General features: G+C 41.7%; 3 protein-coding genes and 15 non-coding genes across 20 annotated transcripts in view; 11 read left to right on the top strand and 7 right to left on the bottom strand.

Annotated features, from left to right (window-relative positions):
* The window catches only part of LOC137490940 (uncharacterized), a 627,578-nt gene that overhangs the window by 363,791 nt on the left and 245,323 nt on the right, over nucleotides 1-18,464 (bottom strand). The window lies entirely within an intron of this gene.
* LOC137490961 (protein NLRC3-like) overlaps nucleotides 1-18,464 on the bottom strand; it is a 372,316-nt gene that overhangs the window by 59,937 nt on the left and 293,915 nt on the right. The gene's annotated exons all lie outside the window — the stretch shown is intronic.
* On the top strand, nucleotides 1,042-6,730 carry si:dkey-207l24.2. Its single transcript, XM_087249239.2, is given in 10 exon segments — nucleotides 1,042-1,438; nucleotides 1,577-1,719; nucleotides 1,827-1,911; nucleotides 2,354-2,504; nucleotides 2,641-2,834; nucleotides 2,928-3,078; nucleotides 3,346-3,402; nucleotides 3,405-3,466; nucleotides 5,588-5,803; nucleotides 5,805-6,730. Coding segments are annotated over 9 exon segments (1,014 nt in total). The 5' UTR covers nucleotides 1,042-1,438; nucleotides 1,577-1,672; the 3' UTR covers nucleotides 5,856-6,730.
* Nucleotides 10,859-10,930, top strand: trnae-uuc (transfer RNA glutamic acid (anticodon UUC)). The gene has a single exon. It is a non-coding gene; the product is annotated as a tRNA-Glu (tRNA).
* On the top strand, nucleotides 11,008-11,094 carry trnay-gua (transfer RNA tyrosine (anticodon GUA)). The gene is given in 2 exon segments: nucleotides 11,008-11,044; nucleotides 11,059-11,094. It is a non-coding gene; the product is annotated as a tRNA-Tyr (tRNA).
* Nucleotides 11,180-11,251, bottom strand: trnae-cuc (transfer RNA glutamic acid (anticodon CUC)). The gene has a single exon. It is a non-coding gene; the product is annotated as a tRNA-Glu (tRNA).
* On the top strand, nucleotides 12,625-12,696 carry trnae-uuc (transfer RNA glutamic acid (anticodon UUC)). Its single transcript has one exon. It is a non-coding gene; the product is annotated as a tRNA-Glu (tRNA).
* On the top strand, nucleotides 12,774-12,860 carry trnay-gua (transfer RNA tyrosine (anticodon GUA)). The gene is given in 2 exon segments: nucleotides 12,774-12,810; nucleotides 12,825-12,860. It is a non-coding gene; the product is annotated as a tRNA-Tyr (tRNA).
* Nucleotides 12,946-13,017, bottom strand: trnae-cuc (transfer RNA glutamic acid (anticodon CUC)). The gene has a single exon. It is a non-coding gene; the product is annotated as a tRNA-Glu (tRNA).
* trnae-uuc (transfer RNA glutamic acid (anticodon UUC)) lies at nucleotides 14,385-14,456 on the top strand. The gene has a single exon. It is a non-coding gene; the product is annotated as a tRNA-Glu (tRNA).
* trnay-gua (transfer RNA tyrosine (anticodon GUA)) lies at nucleotides 14,534-14,620 on the top strand. Its single transcript is given in 2 exon segments — nucleotides 14,534-14,570; nucleotides 14,585-14,620. It is a non-coding gene; the product is annotated as a tRNA-Tyr (tRNA).
* On the bottom strand, nucleotides 14,706-14,777 carry trnae-cuc (transfer RNA glutamic acid (anticodon CUC)). The gene has a single exon. It is a non-coding gene; the product is annotated as a tRNA-Glu (tRNA).
* Nucleotides 16,146-16,217, top strand: trnae-uuc (transfer RNA glutamic acid (anticodon UUC)). Its single transcript has one exon. It is a non-coding gene; the product is annotated as a tRNA-Glu (tRNA).
* trnay-gua (transfer RNA tyrosine (anticodon GUA)) lies at nucleotides 16,295-16,381 on the top strand. The gene is given in 2 exon segments: nucleotides 16,295-16,331; nucleotides 16,346-16,381. It is a non-coding gene; the product is annotated as a tRNA-Tyr (tRNA).
* Nucleotides 16,467-16,538, bottom strand: trnae-cuc (transfer RNA glutamic acid (anticodon CUC)). The gene has a single exon. It is a non-coding gene; the product is annotated as a tRNA-Glu (tRNA).
* trnae-uuc (transfer RNA glutamic acid (anticodon UUC)) lies at nucleotides 17,906-17,977 on the top strand. Its single transcript has one exon. It is a non-coding gene; the product is annotated as a tRNA-Glu (tRNA).
* On the top strand, nucleotides 18,055-18,141 carry trnay-gua (transfer RNA tyrosine (anticodon GUA)). The gene is given in 2 exon segments: nucleotides 18,055-18,091; nucleotides 18,106-18,141. It is a non-coding gene; the product is annotated as a tRNA-Tyr (tRNA).
* On the bottom strand, nucleotides 18,227-18,298 carry trnae-cuc (transfer RNA glutamic acid (anticodon CUC)). Its single transcript has one exon. It is a non-coding gene; the product is annotated as a tRNA-Glu (tRNA).

Here is an 18,464-nt window from a genome sequence, read left to right on the forward strand (position 1 = left end):
GTCAATTTCCTCTGCTCGTGCACAAAACTTCTGTATGCCCCCTCAAATATAAGCCGCTTCAAGAGCGCGCAGGTCTTGTGCCCTCTCAAACAAATGGTGCTGAGTGTGATTTTAGTGCGTTTATGTAAGAGTGTGTCACTAACATTTATTAAATTTGCTAGAAATATTTATGAATGTCTCCAATAGACCTACAGAGTAGCATTAATGCTTCCTGAAGTAAAGTGAAACGAATATACGTCATGTTTGCTGGCCTCACGCAACAGTAGGTTCACGCTATTATAATTCACTTACCCTTTAATGTGTTTTGGTGCGATTATTACCAGCTATTAAAAAAATAAAATGTTTTGAGTGAGAAGCTGTGATGTAGCCATGGTGGGATGAATTTTGGTGTGGCGCCCCACCATGGAAGAATGAATGTAGCGGAAACCGTGTGTGTGTGTGTGTGTATATATATATTTATTTATTTATTTATTTATACACACACACACATATATATATATATATATATATATATATATATATATTTACATGCCATGATTTCTGCTACATACATTGTTCCATGGCGGGGCACCACGCCACAATTCATCCCGCCACGGCTACATATTATAGCTTCTTACTCAAAACATTTTATTTTTTTAATAGCAGGTAATATTTACACTAAAACGTATTAAAGGGTAAGTGAATTATAACAGCGTGAACCTTTTGTAACCATAGTAGAGCTATGCAACATTTGTTTACCCTTTAAGGTGACGTGCTGACTGAGTGGCTGACAGATGTGTGTGTCAGGGAGAAACCACAGATTCAAAATGCAGGTGAAGATTTATTTTAACTTCAAAAATCAAAAATGCCTCAGACAGAGGATCCAAAAATATAAAAGAAAAAGCACTGAATAAAACGGGTAATTCAGGCAGCAGTAACTAGTACTGGACTGTAGTACAATATAATGTCCACAAGGTGGCGGACTCGTGGAGGTGGTGAGTTTCCAGGCTTCGTGGGCGGAGCAGCCGGAAGACGAGCAGCTGCCGGTGGCCGGATGTCGGCAGACGATGGAGTCCGAGCGCCACAAGCAATGACACCGAAGATAGCCTGACGGGGCAGAAGAGAGATGAGCAGAGAGGGCGAACGAAAACCGAAACTAATCTCTATGGAGCCAGATAGATACACAAGACAGGACAGGACAGGACAAACGCGGGTCTAGAGCGAGTGAGCTCGCGAAACACACAAGACGGTCTGACAAAGACAAGGAGGCAAGCGAGAATTAAATAGAGGAGAAGATCAAGGAGCTACAGGTGACAATCATTGCTTAATAAGTGAATAACAAGGAGGTGGGGAAAAGGAAACGCTGACGGAAGAGCACATGGCGAACTGTCAAAACAAAGAGCATGTGCTCCGTGACGAAACATGAAGGCGACACGCAAGAAAACAAAATCACAAACAGGTAGGTCTAACACACTCCTCACAGTGTGAGGCCAGCAAACACGACGTATAGCCGTTTCACTTTATTTCAGGACGAATCAACATTTATCAAACACATTTAATTTTAATTTAATATTTATTTTTAAATGTTTTTTTTTAGAATGTAAGAGACATCCTTACAGCAACATCCTGTGGCAGCAGTATTGTGGATGCCATTGAAAAAAGCAACTGCATTTCGCTTAAAGAAAGACAATCGATGGTTCGTATTTTGGTTTCACATCTAATTGAGCGCTTTGGAGAAAAGTAAGTACAAATTTAAGTAATGTATTTAATGCTAAAAATATTGTTTGAGATCTTAAATGTGTACATATGTAGTATCTTTTAAAAAATCAGAATATTGTTTCTTTTAGTCCAAGTGGAGCAACAAAAGTCACCTTGGCTTCGTCAATAGTCGAACAATTTCCATGCCTTAAGGATTGCCAGGGTAAAGGCTATGTGAGTACAGTGTCAAAGACAGATTATTATTTTTTTCTGTATCTCACAATCTGATTACTTATTACAAATCTGATTAAGAATCTTACATTTCTCTGTATTTTCTTATTTAACTACCATGTTACAAGTACATACTTGTTAACAATAATTACAAATTAAAAATAAAATGGAAAACAATAAGTACTTAAGTCATGTAAGAAGTAAATAATAAAGAAAATCAAAAAGCACATTACAAACAATAATAACAGGGTGCTTTAATTTGTAATGTCCTTCAACGATTTCAGACTTTATGGAGCCCGATTTTATGGACTGTTTGAGGGTTTTTCTGTTTGTGCATTTATGTACTTCAACACAACTAATGTCACTGTTACCTTAGTTCTGGAACTCTGGGTAAATTGGTCCAGTGTTAATTTCTAATTCTGTTTTTGTATTTTTTTAACACAAGGAGGCATGGTTCAGTCCAGGTAGATTTCACAGACCTGCCACAGGCTTCCTTGAAGAGCGTCTTCGGAATGTGCGCAAAAAGATTAGAAGAGGAAGACAAAAGCCAGTTTGTTCAGACAACCCAAGAGACAGCAGTAATTTTACTTTGCCTGGTATGTGGGTACATATGTGTAGGGTTGGGTATCATTTAAAATGTTGACCCATTTGTCACTGTTTGATATGAATATGATCTCTATTTGCCAACATTAATTGCTGTATGTTTGTGATGTATGGTTCTTCTCACAACAGATTCGAATGTGGACTTGGAAAGAGCAACTCAAATGATAGAGTGGCTCAGAAATAATATCTGGCCAGCAAGTCAGGTCGAGCAGTACATGAAAGAAACAGCGATTCAAAGGGCAAAATGGATTCGTGACGATGGATCCAAAACGATAATGGAAATAGCCAAAGAGTATCCACGTCTTCTCGACACTCCAGGCATGGTAGGAAAATTTTTTAACTAAGTTCATTGGCTAAGTACGTTTCATTTTGTTTTACAACTTTTGCCATGTTTGTCTTTGTTTTCTGCTTTTTAGATATCCCAGGATTTTTTAATTTTGAATCCAGACTGTGCTTCAAAACTCACAGAAAATTGGGTACCAGTGTTTAAGGATAAGATTCTTCAGGTTGCCAGCAAACAAAAACAAGCTCTTAAACTACTTCACGACATAGAAACAATGTCAGCAGGTAATAGGCATTCAGCAAACTGTTTATGAAATTAGTTACTTCCCCATCAATCCCAAAAAGGTTAGATTGTGAATATTGCCCCTTAATATAAAAATGACTGTTAGTAATGACAATTTTCATTATCATTTTTAGTGTAGTATTTCTTAATAGTTAAGTATTTCTTAATTTTAGAAACTAATGTAATATACTGTATGTAGATTTATTTCAGTCAACTTTTGTTGCAGTTAATTTACATTTTTTGAACTTTGGGTGTTTTTTATTTTAAAGAGAGACAGAGTGACATCGCCATGTAACTCCTTCCTGTAATCCTTCCAACGCATGTGTACAAAGAAAAACGTTCAAACCCACTTTCCTAGAAACCAGGAAAGCCTTCATTGACATACAGCCTGTAAGTTAACAGCTACTGCTAAAACTACATGATGTAAAGCATTTATAATACGTTGTATGGGCCCTTTTCATAGAGAAATTATAATAACTGTAATTAACACTGCAGCGAGGATGTTTATTAAAAAAACTGGAATTGAAAGAGAATAATGATTTATTCTTCCTTATTTGGTAAAGTCTTGGAAACTAATTTGGTTTGATTAGATTTTTATTTTTACTTTTGTCATTAGACCAAATACAAAAATTATATTTTTCGTTATCTCCCAATCAACCCTATAAAGTTTTCAAAATGATGATGACTTCCACGTCTGAGATTCTTGTTAATGTGAAAAGGACCCATTGTATGTATTTATTGTTAAATGACAAATTAATGTTTTTTTTACATTATTTTAAAAATTTGAGAGATTTTTGTCCCTTTATTGATAGTGTCAGTAGCACTTTGAAGTAGGTTTGACGCAATTTTTTTCACTGGTTTATTGATGTGTCACAACACCGGTAATAATGGAGGGCTGTGGCTCAGTGCCAGCTTCCTTTTCATTTTTGTCTCCCTCTTCTTTCAAGAGGTGTGCTGATTGTGCTCTTCTACCCAGTATGACTACTGCTTCCTCCATTATCCTCTTGCTCTTCTTAATGTCAGTCTTAAAGGAGAAGTCAACTTTTCAGTTTCCAGAACAAAGATTTGCAGGTTATGTCATCTTGAATGTTAATGTATTTCTTTCTTCAGTCAGAAAGTTTTTTTTTTTTTTAGTTTAAACTTCAGAAATGTAGTTGAAATACAGCTTCAAATGATCCCTAATGTGGTTGTTAATGATCCCAGCTGAGTAGAAAGAGTCTTCTCTATCAAAATGATCAGTTTGTTTCATAAAAAGTTTTTTTTTTTAATGAAAATAATGATAGTTTAACTAGATGAGACCCTTCTTTCTCAGCTGGGATCAGTTACAACAGCATTTGGGAATGTTTAAAGCCACATTTAAATTGCATTTTGGTAATTCAAAATCGGTACACCATATCTATATCTTAAAGTGATTTCCTCAAAAAACCTTTTTTACAACTGAACAAAGAAAGGCATGAGCATTTTGCTCTGGGCGTGGACTTCTCCTTGAACACTGACATCACCGACTATTGCAGCAAGTCTACTTTAAAGCTTCAAAAAAAGTATAAAGTGTCTGTAAAAAATAATCCACATTAATTGAGCAGTTAAGTATACACAACATTTTCTGAAGAGACACAATAGCTTTTTAAAATAAACATTAAATTAAAACAGAATCTCAAGCATGTGTCCTTGACTGCTTTGTGAGACAAAAAGCATGCTTGTGCTTCTGCTTGTTCTCTGATCACAGCTGTATGTAATTAAAAAGCCTACATTTAATTTGTTGATCATATAAAGCAAAGTCTCTTTAGAATATCTGAACAAAAATTTAAATGGATGTTCATTTCGTTATCTTAAGTGGTAGTTGCGTAGACAGGGGTATGTACAGAAAATTCTCAGCTTTTATTACAAATTGGAGTTTGTAATGACAAAGGGTTGAGTAAATAAAGACAAAATTTGATGTTACATTAAGCTGACATTATATTAAAAAAAAAAATAACATTGTAAAAGAACTGTGTTTTTGCATTGAGTCATCTGCACCCGGGCCAAAAATTCGTGCCCTAATGCCAACACAATGCAAAAAATGCTTTTCTTACTTAGATTTTTCATCTTCTTTCTCGTCCAAATATATAAAAATTCCAAAATCAAGAATAATTTTCTAGACAAGCAAAACATACTGTCTTGTTTTAAGAAATAATGATAAATGATAAAATAATCTGTCAATGAGGTAAGCAAAATAATCTTGTTTTTCCTTATGACAGTATTATTTTGCTTACCCCTTTGGCAGATTATTTTGCTTATTTTTAGGGAAAAATTCTCTTAATTTTGGCATATTATTTCTTTAAATAAGACATCATGTTTGCTTGTCTAGAAAATTGTTTTTGATTTTAGAATTTTTAAATATTATGACTAGAAAGGCGAAAAATTTAAGATCAACTTTTTTGCAGTGTGTTAGCTGAACTTTTAGTTGGTTTAACTTTAACATTTTTAAGTTTTTAATGAATCTATACCATTATTTATTTATTTATTTTTCAGATTGGGACCAATATGGCTGAATACCTTCGTTCAAAAGAGTCCATTGAATCTCCTTACGTGCTCATGCTTGGAGACAACCACAACTTTCAAGACTTTGCTATAATAAATGGCACAGCACTTGAGCAAAGCACATTACTTGCTGCAGTGGACATTTGCTTTAAAGCATTTTACATTTTTGACGTGAACTACCCCAAGCAGTGTTCCCTGGTGTGGCAGTTTCTACAGACTGTGGTGTATGGACTTCCTGGGGAGGAGACACCGGCAGTAAGAGTTCTGCGAGCATTCATTTTTGCTGAAAAACAGTAATAATACTGTAACCTTACCGCTTTCTTGGTTTTTGTGTACTTCAACTTGTACTCTGTTACTTCTACAGTCTACTCTGTTTCTTCTACTTCTATCAGTTACATTACTTCAGTTTCTTGAATCGTACTGCGATTAATTGTATTGATGACCTATTGTGACATTTTTTGTCACATGGTATGTTAATGTGATGCATATAAATGTTTGTGCACGTTATGAAATGGTTCCATACTTTAAATGTTTTTTCTTAGAAGTAAGTTTGACTTCAGTCAGTTTTATGCACTTTCATTATTCTAAATATTTTTCCTCTACAATGCAGTTAGATTGCAACTTTTTTACGGATGTTTGCACATGATTGTAAAAGTTTTGAAATATTTACCTATTTAAAATTTTCTATTTTAAATTGTTTTCTTTTTTCCTAATCTAAACTTTTTTTTTCCTTTGGTGCCTTTTTATTATTATTAATTCTACATTACGTTCTTTCTACATTAAAGTTGATGATTTATATATGTTAGGATATGTAGATGTTTGTGTACACATTTGTATTTTTCAGTGAATCTTCTGTCAAGATGTTTTTTTTTCATTATTCTGCATTTATTTTTCCTCTACTCTGCACTTACATTGCAATTAATTCTTACAGATGATTGATGCAAATGTTATGAAAAGTTTTTATATTTCAAATTTCTTTTTCTTAAGTTATTTGTCTGACTTAAGTCAGTGTTTTTGTTATGCAGTTTGATACATTTTCTTAAAAAAATCTTAATGCTAAGGTGAATATGTTTCAAATCCAGATGGACACATTTTTACATCTTTTGTCAAATAAAATTCTATTTCTGAAGTATGTATCACTGTGAATTGTTTTTATTTTAGTAATTTTAATCACCAAAGTTTCTAGATTAAATTTCCTACCCATTTTGGGTTACTTTCAACCCAGCAGTGTAGTTATTTTTAACCAATAGTTGGGTTAAAATCACAACCCAGCATGCTGGGTTAGACGTGTAACCCAACCTGCTGGGTCAAATTAACCCAGCGTTGGGTTTGTCCCTTTTTGACCCAGCGCTGGGTTACAAAATAACCCAAATTGGGTTGTTTTCAACCCAGCATTTTTTAGAGTGTAGCATTTGCTATATTTGTTGTATGACTCAGGAAGTTCTTGTAACTCAGAGAACAGCACTTTAGGATCCCTATTGCATTCAGACGATCTGGTGTGTGCAACTAATGACAAATCAGCTTCTCTGAAGAGTTTTCCATTATAATGTCTTTTTGACCTAAGAGTATGAACCTAGTTTTTTGAAGGTCACACTGGATTGTGCTGCACAGCCAACTTCAAAAAACTGCATCAAAGACAACCCAGGTGGGACTTGAACCCACAATCCCCAGCTTTGAAGGCTGGTGCCTTAAACATTAGGCCACTGGGCCGTTTTTTACTGCCTCTGAACTGTAATATGGATCCAGGGAGTTGCGTAACAAAAACAACATGAACAAAAAGTAGATTGGACCGGTTTCACAGAATTTTTTTCTGGCTCTGCCAAGCACTTCTACATGGCTTATTGGTCTTGGGGTATGATTCTCACTTAGGGTGCAAAAGGTCCTGGGTTTAAATCCTAGACGAGATCTATGTCTGTCACAGAAAAAAGCAGTGGTGCTGTGCTGTGCTGTCTAGGGTGTTTATGTGTTAATTGTAGCACCTTCAGCTGTGTTTTCAGTTAATGAACATGTAGTGGATTTCTGATCTAAATCAGTCTAACTTTTACAATTATACAGACACAAAAGAAGCATCCTATCAGATTTCTTTGAAGGAGTTATTTTAGAATTTTCATCATATTTTGCAACCATTCCTATAGGATTATTTTATAGTACAATACAGGAAAATCCTTTAGGACAATTTCTACAATATTTTAATTGGATCCAATTTATATCTTAATTAAGATATGCTTTTCTATTGTCTCTCTAAGCCTATTATACAATAGTTTTGAATGTTTAATGCAGTTTGCTTAAGCTCACCTTCATGTACTTGAGTGTACAGTTTTAGTGCACAAATTCCCAAACTAACATGTCTATACCAAAAACATATACAATGTCGCTAGACCAAAATGTGGGCTGGCCCACTCGAAACAGAAGTTCACTGAGGGCCCATAGCAAGTCCACACAAAGTGGGTATATAGCCACAATGGGCGAAGTATAGGTATACTATCTGGGTCAGAAGTATGTCCTATGAGCATGCTCTGTGGGCATTTAGTAATTAACAAGTTAGGTCCCACTAATACTAAGTTGAGTCCAGGCACAAAATGTGCCTATAAGGTCCCAGTAAAGCACTTTTATGCAGGGCCATTGTGGCTTTAACACAAAACAAAACTAGTTCACTTCTACTATGTAGCAAAATAGCACAATATCACTTCAAATGCATAGTTACATATTTTGAAAGCATAAAGTAAAATCAGTAATAAATGAAGCATCTAAAAATATAAAGACAACATGGACTATTTTTCAAAAGTTTGGGACAAAACTGCTTTAGTTTATAAAAATGCAGATATAAAAGTAACCTTGTAAATAATTATTCCTTTTTAATATGTTAGCTTTTCCATTTGAATATGTTAAAATATAATTTATTCCAATGATGTTAAAGCTGCATTTGAGGCATTTGTGTCCTACATAAAATAATTTGAGACAAAACAACAAAACATATAAAAATATACTTAGTTAGAAGAAAAACAAAGTAAGATTTTCATGTGTGTATTTTCTCTACCATTTGTACCTTAAAGGGTCACGAAACTCCAAAACACATTTTTTGAGCTGTTGACAGTCATATATGTGTCCCACACTACTAAAAACACTATTAGGACACAAATATTTCACTAAAAAGTGTAAATTGGTTGTTTTTGCGTTATTTCAAGCAAATTTGTACTTCCGGTTTGAAACTAATTTTTGAAGCTGCGTCTCAACCATGAGATAATAGCGTGTATTCCAGCGTGCAGACTGGATGTCTGTGCCAGAGTGTCTTATTACGTCTTACAGTGCGGCTCGAAGGACATCTTTTGCATTCAGAGCTGCTTTCGTGAAGAGATCATCGGCAACACTGCTCGAAGTTTACCATGGAGGTGAAAAGGAAGCTCCCTGACAAGGAATTGAACCCAGGCCACAGCGGTAAGAGCGCTAAGTCCTAACCACAAGACCCACCAGGGAAGGCCTGGCTAAAGGTTGCCCTCTAGCCTAGCTGTGGGCCTCCACCCAGGTGTGCTGCAGCTGCTCTGACAAAAATAACTCTAATGTTTGCAACCTCCTCCTAGAGAAGAGAAAGTCTCAGAGCCTGGTTCAAAGTTCTTCTACGGAGGGACTGTCACATGCTCTGTGTAAAAGCATCCTATCGACACCACAACTTGCCATGACAACAAAGCACAGCATGCGTTGAAGGACCTCCATGTTTACCGGGCCATGTGCTCTTTCCAAACAGCATGCTACTGAGCACTCCTTGCACACTGTGTGCCAGTGGCGCAATGGATAACGTGTCTGACTGATCAGAAGATTCTAGATTCGACTTTTGGCTGGCTCGATCAGGATTTATTGCATTGCTCTCAGTCAGTGCACTGCAGTTGCAGTTTGCCCCTGCCAGAGTTGTTTGGTTCTACTTTGGAGTGGATCAAGTTTCTGGGGCTGCCAGCACAGAGCCTGTGTGGTGCTCCCCTGGGTTCAAAGTCTGCCCCAACTGCTCTCATATCTTGGTCCCGTACATCCCTCAGGACTTCCAGAAGAAACCAGTACAGCCACTCTCCTGGGAAGACAGCAGTGACAGCTTGTAGACCAAAATGTTTGCTGTGAGGCTAAGGCGTTCTACTGCAGCACAGATACGCATTCGAAAAGCAGACAATATTCAAAAACAAAGTGCCAACCTAAAACAAGATTGCAGTCAAAATGACCACCTCAGACAAGTGTGAGCAATGTTTCAGTCTCTGTTATACGTCGGCAAATATGCCACACAGTGCAGACGCTCATACTACTGAAAAGGAAGTTACCTGACTGAGAAAGGTATAAATAGAAATCGGAGCCTGCTCCAAACGACCTGGTCAGCCCCAAATGGGCTGTAAAAACCTCCTGGAGTTTTCATTCATTTAATGTCTGGTACAAGACACTGCGTCCAACCAGTTATGTTTGAATGTCAAACCTACCCCAATCCTTAAACCAACCTCACAGTTTCCTGCTGTGTTTTATCAACCTCCCAACCCAACCTCCTCATTGATTCAATGTCTCGTACATGGCACAGAATACAACCTATCGCAGTTTATTAAAATCACACCTACCCCAGCCCTAGGCCCAACCTCACGGTAACCTGCTGTGTTTTATTCAATTTTACTCCTACCCCAACCCTAAACACAACCTCAGAGTAAGCAGTTTATATATATTTTTTTATTTTTATGAATGTCTACTACAGCTACATCAATCGCAAACCCAGCCTACGTGCGGCATAAGTGCCTACCACTTAGAGGTCATCCAGCCGACTTGCAGTGTAATCTCCTCCACTTGTAGGTCTCTGAGCTGCAGCAACACCTAAGGGCTCTGACACACAGACACAAAAGAAACCATTGCTTTTAACCTACTCTTGGAGAGGAGAGAGTCTCCGACCCTGGATCTCAGGTCTTCTATGGAGGGACTGTCAGGAATCCTGTAAGAGCATCCCATCCACACAACCTCTTGCCATAAAAACAAAGCAGAATGTGTGGTGAAGGAACTCCGGGTTGACAGAGCCTTGTCCTTGCTTCAAGCAATGTGCTAACAAGGTGCTGAACAGAGTGACGGTGGCACAAAGGTTAGCGCTTATGACTATGGATCAGAAGATTCTCGGTTACGGAAACCAAGAAACTGTGTATGAGAGAGTGCCTAAGTGTATGAGTGGCACTTGTGCAAGCGGAGCAGGGACGTGCCAGCGATCAGAATGAACTGGAGTTTGTGCCAAGACTGGGTTTCAAGAGTGGCAGTTCCCATATGGTCTAGCGGTTAGGATTCCTGGTTTTCACCCAGGCGGCCCGGGTTCGACTCCCGGTATGGGAAGGCTTGAGTGCTTTTGCTTCTGTCCTTTTTGGCCAGCAGCTACCTTATAGGATGTGGTTGTGGAGTTTCCCCGTGAGCCTTCGATAGCTCAGTTGGTAGAGCGGAGGACTGTAGGTGAGATGATGGCAATCCTTAGGTCGCTGGTTCGACTCCGACTTGAAGGACATCTTTTGCGCTCAGAGCCGCTTTCTTGCCTTCGCCAAATGAGTTAACCACTCCTCAAAGTTCAGCATGGAGGTGAAAAGGAAGTTCCCTGACCGGGAATCGAACCCGGGCCACGGCGGTGAGAGCGCTAAATCCTAACCACTAGACCACCAGGGAAGGTCTGCGTGAAGATTGGCCTTAAGTCTAGCTGTGGGCCTCCACCCAGGTGTGCTGCAGCTGCAGCTGCTCTGACAAAAATAACTCTAACGTTTGCAACCTCCTCCTGGAGAAGAGAAAGTCTCAGAAAGTCAGAAAGACAGCAGTGACAGCTTGTAAACCAAAATGTTTGCTGTGAGGCTAAAGCGTTCTACTGCAGCACAGATACGCATTCGAAAAGCAGACAATATTCAAAAACAAAGTGCCAACCTAAAACAAGATTGCAGTCAAAATGACCACCTCAGACAAGTGTGAGCAATGTTTCAGTCTCTGTTATACGTCGGCAAATATGCCACACAGTGCAGACGCTCATACTACTGAAAAGGAAGTTACCTGACTGAGAAAGGTATAAATAGAAATCGGAGCCTGCTCCAAACGACCTGGTCAGCCCCAAGTGGGCTGTAAAAACCTCCTGGAGTTTTCATTCATTTAATGTCTGGTACAAGACACTGCGTCCAACCAGTTATGTTTGAATTTCAAACCTACCCCAATCCTTAAACCAACCTCACAGTTTCCTGCTGTGTTTTATCAACCTCCCAACCTACCCCAACTCTTAACCCAACCTCACAGTAACAAACCTCCATGTGGGTTTCATTGATTCAATGTCTCGTACATGGCACAGAATACAACCTATCGCAGTTTATTAAAATCACACCTACCCCAGCCCTAGGCCCAACCTCACGGTAACCTGCTGTGTTTTATTCAATTTTACTCCTACCCCAACCCTAAACACAACCTCAGAGTAAGCAGTTTATATATTTTTTTTATTTTTATGAATGTCTACTACAGCTACATCAATCGCAAACCCAGCCTACGTGCGGCATAAGTGCCTACCACTTAGAGGTCATCCAGCCGACTTGCAGTGTAATCTCCTCCACTTGTAGGTCTCTGAGCTGCAGCAACACCTAAGGGCTCTGACACACAGACACAAAAGAAACCATTGCTTTTAACCTACTCTTGGAGAGGAGAGAGTCTCCGACCCTGGATCTCAGGTCTTCTATGGAGGGACTGTCAGGAATCCTGTAAGAGCATCCCATCCACACAACCTCTTGCCATAAAAACAAAGCAGAATGTGTGGTGAAGGAACTCCGGGTTGACAGAGCCCTGTCCTTGCTTCAAGCAATGTGCTAACAAAGTGCTGAACAGAGTGACGGTGGCACAAAGGTTAGCGCTTATGACTCCGGATCAGAAGATTCTCGGTTACGGAAACCAAGAAACTGTGTATGAGAGAGTGCCTAAGTGTATGAGTGGCACTTGTGCAAGCGGAGCAGGGACGTGCCAGCGATCAGAATGAACTGGAGTTTGTGCCAAGACTGGGTTTCAAGAGTGGCAGTTCCCATATGGTCTAGCGGTTAGGATTCCTGGTTTTCACCCAGGCGGCCCGGGTTCGACTCCCGGTATGGGAAGGCTTGAGTGCTTTTGCTTCTGTCCTTTTTGGCCAGCAGCTACCTTATAGGATGTGGTTGTGGAACTGACCCGTAAGCCTTCGATAGCTCAGTTGGTAGAGCGGAGGACTGTAGGTGAGATGATGGCAATCCTTAGGTCGCTGGTTCGACTCCGGCTCGAAGGACATCTTTTGCGCTCAGAGCCGCTTTCTTGCCTTCGCCAAGTGAGTTAACCACTCCTCAAAGTTCAGCATGGAGGTGAAAAGGAAGTTCCCTGACCGGGAATCGAACCCGGGCCGCGGCGGTGAGAGCGCCGAATCCTAACCACTAGACCACCAGGGAAGGTCTGCATGAAGGTTGGCCTCAAGTCTAGCTGTGGGCCTCCACCCAGGTGTGCTGCAGCTGCTCTGACAAAAATAACTCTAACGTTTGCAACCTCCTCCTGGAGAAGAGAAAGTCTCAGAAAGTCAGAAAGACAGCAGTGACAGCTTGTAAACCAAAATGTTTGCTGTGAGGCTAAGGCGTTCTACTGCAGCACAGATATGCATTCGAAAAGCAGACAATATTCAAAAACAAAGTGCCAACCTAAAACAAGATTGCAGTCAAAATGACCACCTCAGACAAGTGTGAGCAATGTTTCAGTCTCTGTTATACGTCGGCAAATATGCCACACAGTGCAGACGCTCATACTACTGAAAAGGAAGTTACCTGACTGAGAAAGGTATAAATAGAAATCGGAGCCTGCTCCAAACGACCTGGTCAGCCCCAAGTGGGCTGTAAAAACCTCCTGGAGTTTTCATTCATTTAATGTCTGGTACAAGACACTGCGTCCAACCAGTTATGTTTGAATGTCAAACCTACCCCAATCCTTAAACCAACCTCACAGTTTCCTGCTGTGTTTTATCAACCTCCCAACCTACCCCAACTCTTAACCCAACCTCACAGTAACAAACCTCCATGTGGGTTTCATTGATTCAATGTCTCGTACATGGCACAGAATACAACCTATCGCAGTTTATTAAAATCACACCTACCCCAGCCCTAGGCCCAACCTCACGGTAACCTGCTGTGTTTTATTCAATTTTACTCCTACCCCAACCCTAAACACAACCTCAGAGTAAGCAGTTTATATTTTTTTTTTATTTTTATGAATGTCTACTACAGCTACATCAATCGCAAACCCAGCCTACGTGCGGCATAAGTGCCTACCACTTAGAGGTCATCCAGCCGACTTGCAGTGTAATCTCCTCCACTTGTAGGTCTCTGAGCTGCAGCAACACCTAAGGGCTCTGACACACAGACACAAAAGAAACCATTGCTTTTAACCTACTCTTGGAGAGGAGAGAGTCTCCGACCCTGGATCTCAGGTCTTCTATGGAGGGACTGTCAGGAATCCTGTAAGAGCATCCCATCCACACAACCTCTTGCCATAAAAACAAAGCAGAATGTGTGGTGAAGGAACTCCGGGTTGACAGAGCCTTGTCCTTGCTTCAAGCAATGTGCTAACAAAGTGCTGAACAGAGTGACGGTGGCACAAAGGTTAGCGCTTATGACTCCGGATCAGAAGATTCTCGGTTACGGAAACCAAGAAACTGTGTATGAGAGAGTGCCTAAGTGTATGAGTGGCACTTGTGCAAGCGGAGCAGGGACGTGCCAGCGATCAGAATGAACTGGAGTTTGTGCCAAGACTGGGTTTCAAGAGTGGCAGTTCCCATATGGTCTAGCGGTTAGGATTCCTGGTTTTCACCCAGGCGGCCTGGGTTCGACTCCCGGTATGGGAAGGCTTGAGTGCTTTTGCTTCTGTCCTTTTTGGCCAGCAGCTACCTTATAGGATGTGGTTGTGGAACTGACCCGTAAGCCTTCGATAGCTCAGTTGGTAGAGCGGAGGACTGTAGGTGAGATGATGGCAATCCTTAGGTCGCTGGTTCGACTCCGGCTCGAAGGACATCTTTTGCGCTCAGAGCCGCTTTCTTGCCTTCGCCAAGTGAGTTAACCACTCCTCAAAGTTCAGCATGGAGGTGAAAAGGAAGTTCCCTGACCGGGAATCGAACCCGGGCCGCGGCGGTGAGAGCGCCGAATCCTAACCACTAGACCACCAGGGAAGGTCTGCATGAAGGTTGGCCTCAAGTCTAGCTGTGGGCCTCCACCCAGGTGTGCTGCAGCTGCTCTGACAAAAATAACTCTAACGTTTGCAACCTCCTCCTGGAGAAGAGAAAGTCTCAGAAAGTCAGAAAGACAGCAGTGACAGCTTGTAAACCAAAATGTTTGCTGTGAGGCTAAGGCGTTCTACTGCAGCACAGATACGCATTCGAAAAGCAGACAATATTCAAAAACAAAGTGCCAACCTAAAACAAGATTGCAGTCAAAATGACCACCTCAGACAAGTGTGAGCAATGTTTCAGTCTCTGTTATACGTCGGCAAATATGCCACACAGTGCAGACGCTCATACTACTGAAAAGGAAGTTACCTGACTGAGAAAGGTATAAATAGAAATCGGAGCCTGCTCCAAACGACCTGGTCAGCCCCAAGTGGGCTGTAAAAACCTCCTGGAGTTTTCATTCATTTAATGTCTGGTACAAGACACTGCGTCCAACCAGTTATGTTTGAATGTCAAACCTACCCCAATCCTTAAACCAACCTTACAGTTTCCTGCTGTGTTTTATCAACCTCCCAACCTACCCCAACTCTTAACCCAACCTCACAGTAACAAACCTCCATGTGGGTTTCATTGATTCAATGTCTCGTACATGGCACAGAATACAACCTATCGCAGTTTATTAAAATCACACCTACCCCAGCCCTAGGCCCAACCTCACGGTAACCTGCTGTGTTTTATTCAATTTTACTCCTACCCCAACCCTAAACACAACCTCAGAGTAAGCAGTTTATATATTTTTTTTTATTTTTATGAATGTCTACTACAGCTACATCAATCGCAAACCCAGCCTACGTGCGGCATAAGTGCCTACCACTTAGAGGTCATCCAGCCGACTTGCAGTGTAATCTCCTCCACTTGTAGGTCTCTGAGCTGCAGCAACACCTAAGGGCTCTGACACACAGACACAAAAGAAACCATTGCTTTTAACCTACTCTTGGAGAGGAGAGAGTCTCCGACCCTGGATCTCAGGTCTTCTATGGAGGGACTGTCAGGAATCCTGTAAGAGCATCCCATCCACACAACCTCTTGCCATAAAAACAAAGCAGAATGTGTGGTGAAGGAACTCCGGGTTGACAGAGCCCTGTCCTTGCTTCAAGCAATGTGCTAACAAAGTGCTGAACAGAGTGACGGTGGCACAAAGGTTAGCGCTTATGACTCCGGATCAGAAGATTCTCGGTTACGGAAACCAAGAAACTGTGTATGAGAGAGTGCCTAAGTGTATGAGTGGCACTTGTGCAAGCGGAGCAGGGACGTGCCAGCGATCAGAATGAACTGGAGTTTGTGCCAAGACTGGGTTTCAAGAGTGGCAGTTCCCATATGGTCTAGCGGTTAGGATTCCTGGTTTTCACCCAGGCGGCCCGGGTTCGACTCCCGGTATGGGAAGGCTTGAGTGCTTTTGCTTCTGTCCTTTTTGGCCAGCAGCTACCTTATAGGATGTGGTTGTGGAACTGACCCGTAAGCCTTCGATAGCTCAGTTGGTAGAGCGGAGGACTGTAGGTGAGATGATGGCAATCCTTAGGTCGCTGGTTCGACTCCGGCTCGAAGGACATCTTTTGCGCTCAGAGCCGCTTTCTTGCCTTAGCCAAGTGAGTTAACCACTCCTCAAAGTTCAGCATGGAGGTGAAAAGGAAGTTCCCTGACCGGGAATCGAACCCGGGCCGCGGCGGTGAGAGCGCCGAATCCTAACCACTAGACCACCAGGGAAGGTCTGCATGAAGGTTGGCCTCAAGTCTAGCTGTGGGCCTCCACCCAGGTGTGCTGCAGCTGCTCTGACAAAAATAACTCTAACGTTTGCAACCTCCTCCTGGAGAAGAGAAAGTCTCAGAAAGTCAGAAAGACAGCAGTGACAGCTTGTAAACCAAAATGTTTGCTGTGAGGCTAAGGCGTTCTACTGCAGCACAGATACGCATTCGAAAAGCAGACAATATTCAAAAACAAAGTGCCAACCTAAAACAAGATTGCAGTCAAAATGACCACCTCAGACAAGTGTGAGCAATGTTTCAGTCTCTGTTATACGTCGGCAAATATGCCACACAGTGCAGACGCTCATACTACTGAAAAGGAAGTTACCTGACTGAGAAAGGTATAAATAGAAATCGGAGCCTGCTCCAAACGACCTGGTCAGCCCCAAGTGGGCTGTAAAAACCTCCTGGAGTTTTCATTCATTTAATGTCTGGTACAAGACACTGCGTCCAACCAGTTATGTTTGAATGTCAAACCTACCCCAATCCTTAAACCAACCTCACAGTTTCCTGCTGTGTTTTATCAACCTCCCAACCTACCCCAACTCTTAACCCAACCTCACAGTAACAAACCTCCATGTGGGTTTCATTGATTCAATGTCTCGTACATGGCACAGAATACAACCTATCGCAGTTTATTAAAATCACACCTACCCCAGCCCTAGGCCCAACCTCACGGTAACCTGCTGTGTTTTATTCAATTTTACTCCTACCCCAACCCTAAACACAACCTCAGAGTAAGCAGTTTATATTTTTTTTTTATTTTTATGAATGTCTACTACAGCTACATCAATCGCAAACCCAGCCTACGTGCGGCATAAGTGCCTACCACTTAGAGGTCATCCAGCCGACTTGCAGTGTAATCTCCTCCACTTGTAGGTCTCTGAGCTGCAGCAACACCTAAGGGCTCTGACACACAGACACAAAAGAAACCATTGCTTTTAACCTACTCTTGGAGAGGAGAGAGTCTCCGACCCTGGATCTCAGGTCTTCTATGGAGGGACTGTCAGGAATCCTGTAAGAGCATCCCATCCACACAACCTCTTGCCATAAAAACAAAGCAGAATGTGTGGTGAAGGAACTCCGGGTTGACAGAGCCTTGTCCTTGCTTCAAGCAATGTGCTAACAAAGTGCTGAACAGAGTGACGGTGGCACAAAGGTTAGCGCTTATGACTCCGGATCAGAAGATTCTCGGTTACGGAAACCAAGAAACTGTGTATGAGAGAGTGCCTAAGTGTATGAGTGGCACTTGTGCAAGCGGAGCAGGGACGTGCCAGCGATCAGAATGAACTGGAGTTTGTGCAAAGACTGGGTTTCAAGAGTGGCAGTTCCCATATGGTCTAGCGGTTAGGATTCCTGGTTTTCACCCAGGCGGCCTGGGTTCGACTCCCGGTATGGGAAGGCTTGAGTGCTTTTGCTTCTGTCCTTTTTGGCCAGCAGCTACCTTATAGGATGTGGTTGTGGAACTGACCCGTAAGCCTTCGATAGCTCAGTTGGTAGAGCGGAGGACTGTAGGTGAGATGATGGCAATCCTTAGGTCGCTGGTTCGACTCCGGCTCGAAGGACATCTTTTGCGCTCAGAGCCGCTTTCTTGCCTTCGCCAAGTGAGTTAACCACTCCTCAAAGTTCAGCATGGAGGTGAAAAGGAAGTTCCCTGACCGGGAATCGAACCCGGGCCGCGGCGGTGAGAGCGCCGAATCCTAACCACTAGACCACCAGGGAAGGTCTGCATGAAGGTTGGCCTCAAGTCTAGCTGTGGGCCTCCACCCAGGTGTGCTGCAGCTGCTCTGACAAAAATAACTCTAACGTTTGCAACCTCCTCCTGGAGAAGAGAAAGTCTCAGAAAGTCAGAAAGACAGCAGTGACAGCTTGTAAACCAAAATGTTTG

Source organism: Danio rerio, chromosome 4 (genome assembly GCF_052040795.2).
Source record: "Danio rerio strain M-AB ecotype USA chromosome 4, GRCz13ab, whole genome shotgun sequence".
Lineage (NCBI taxonomy): Eukaryota > Metazoa > Chordata > Actinopteri > Cypriniformes > Danionidae > Danio > Danio rerio.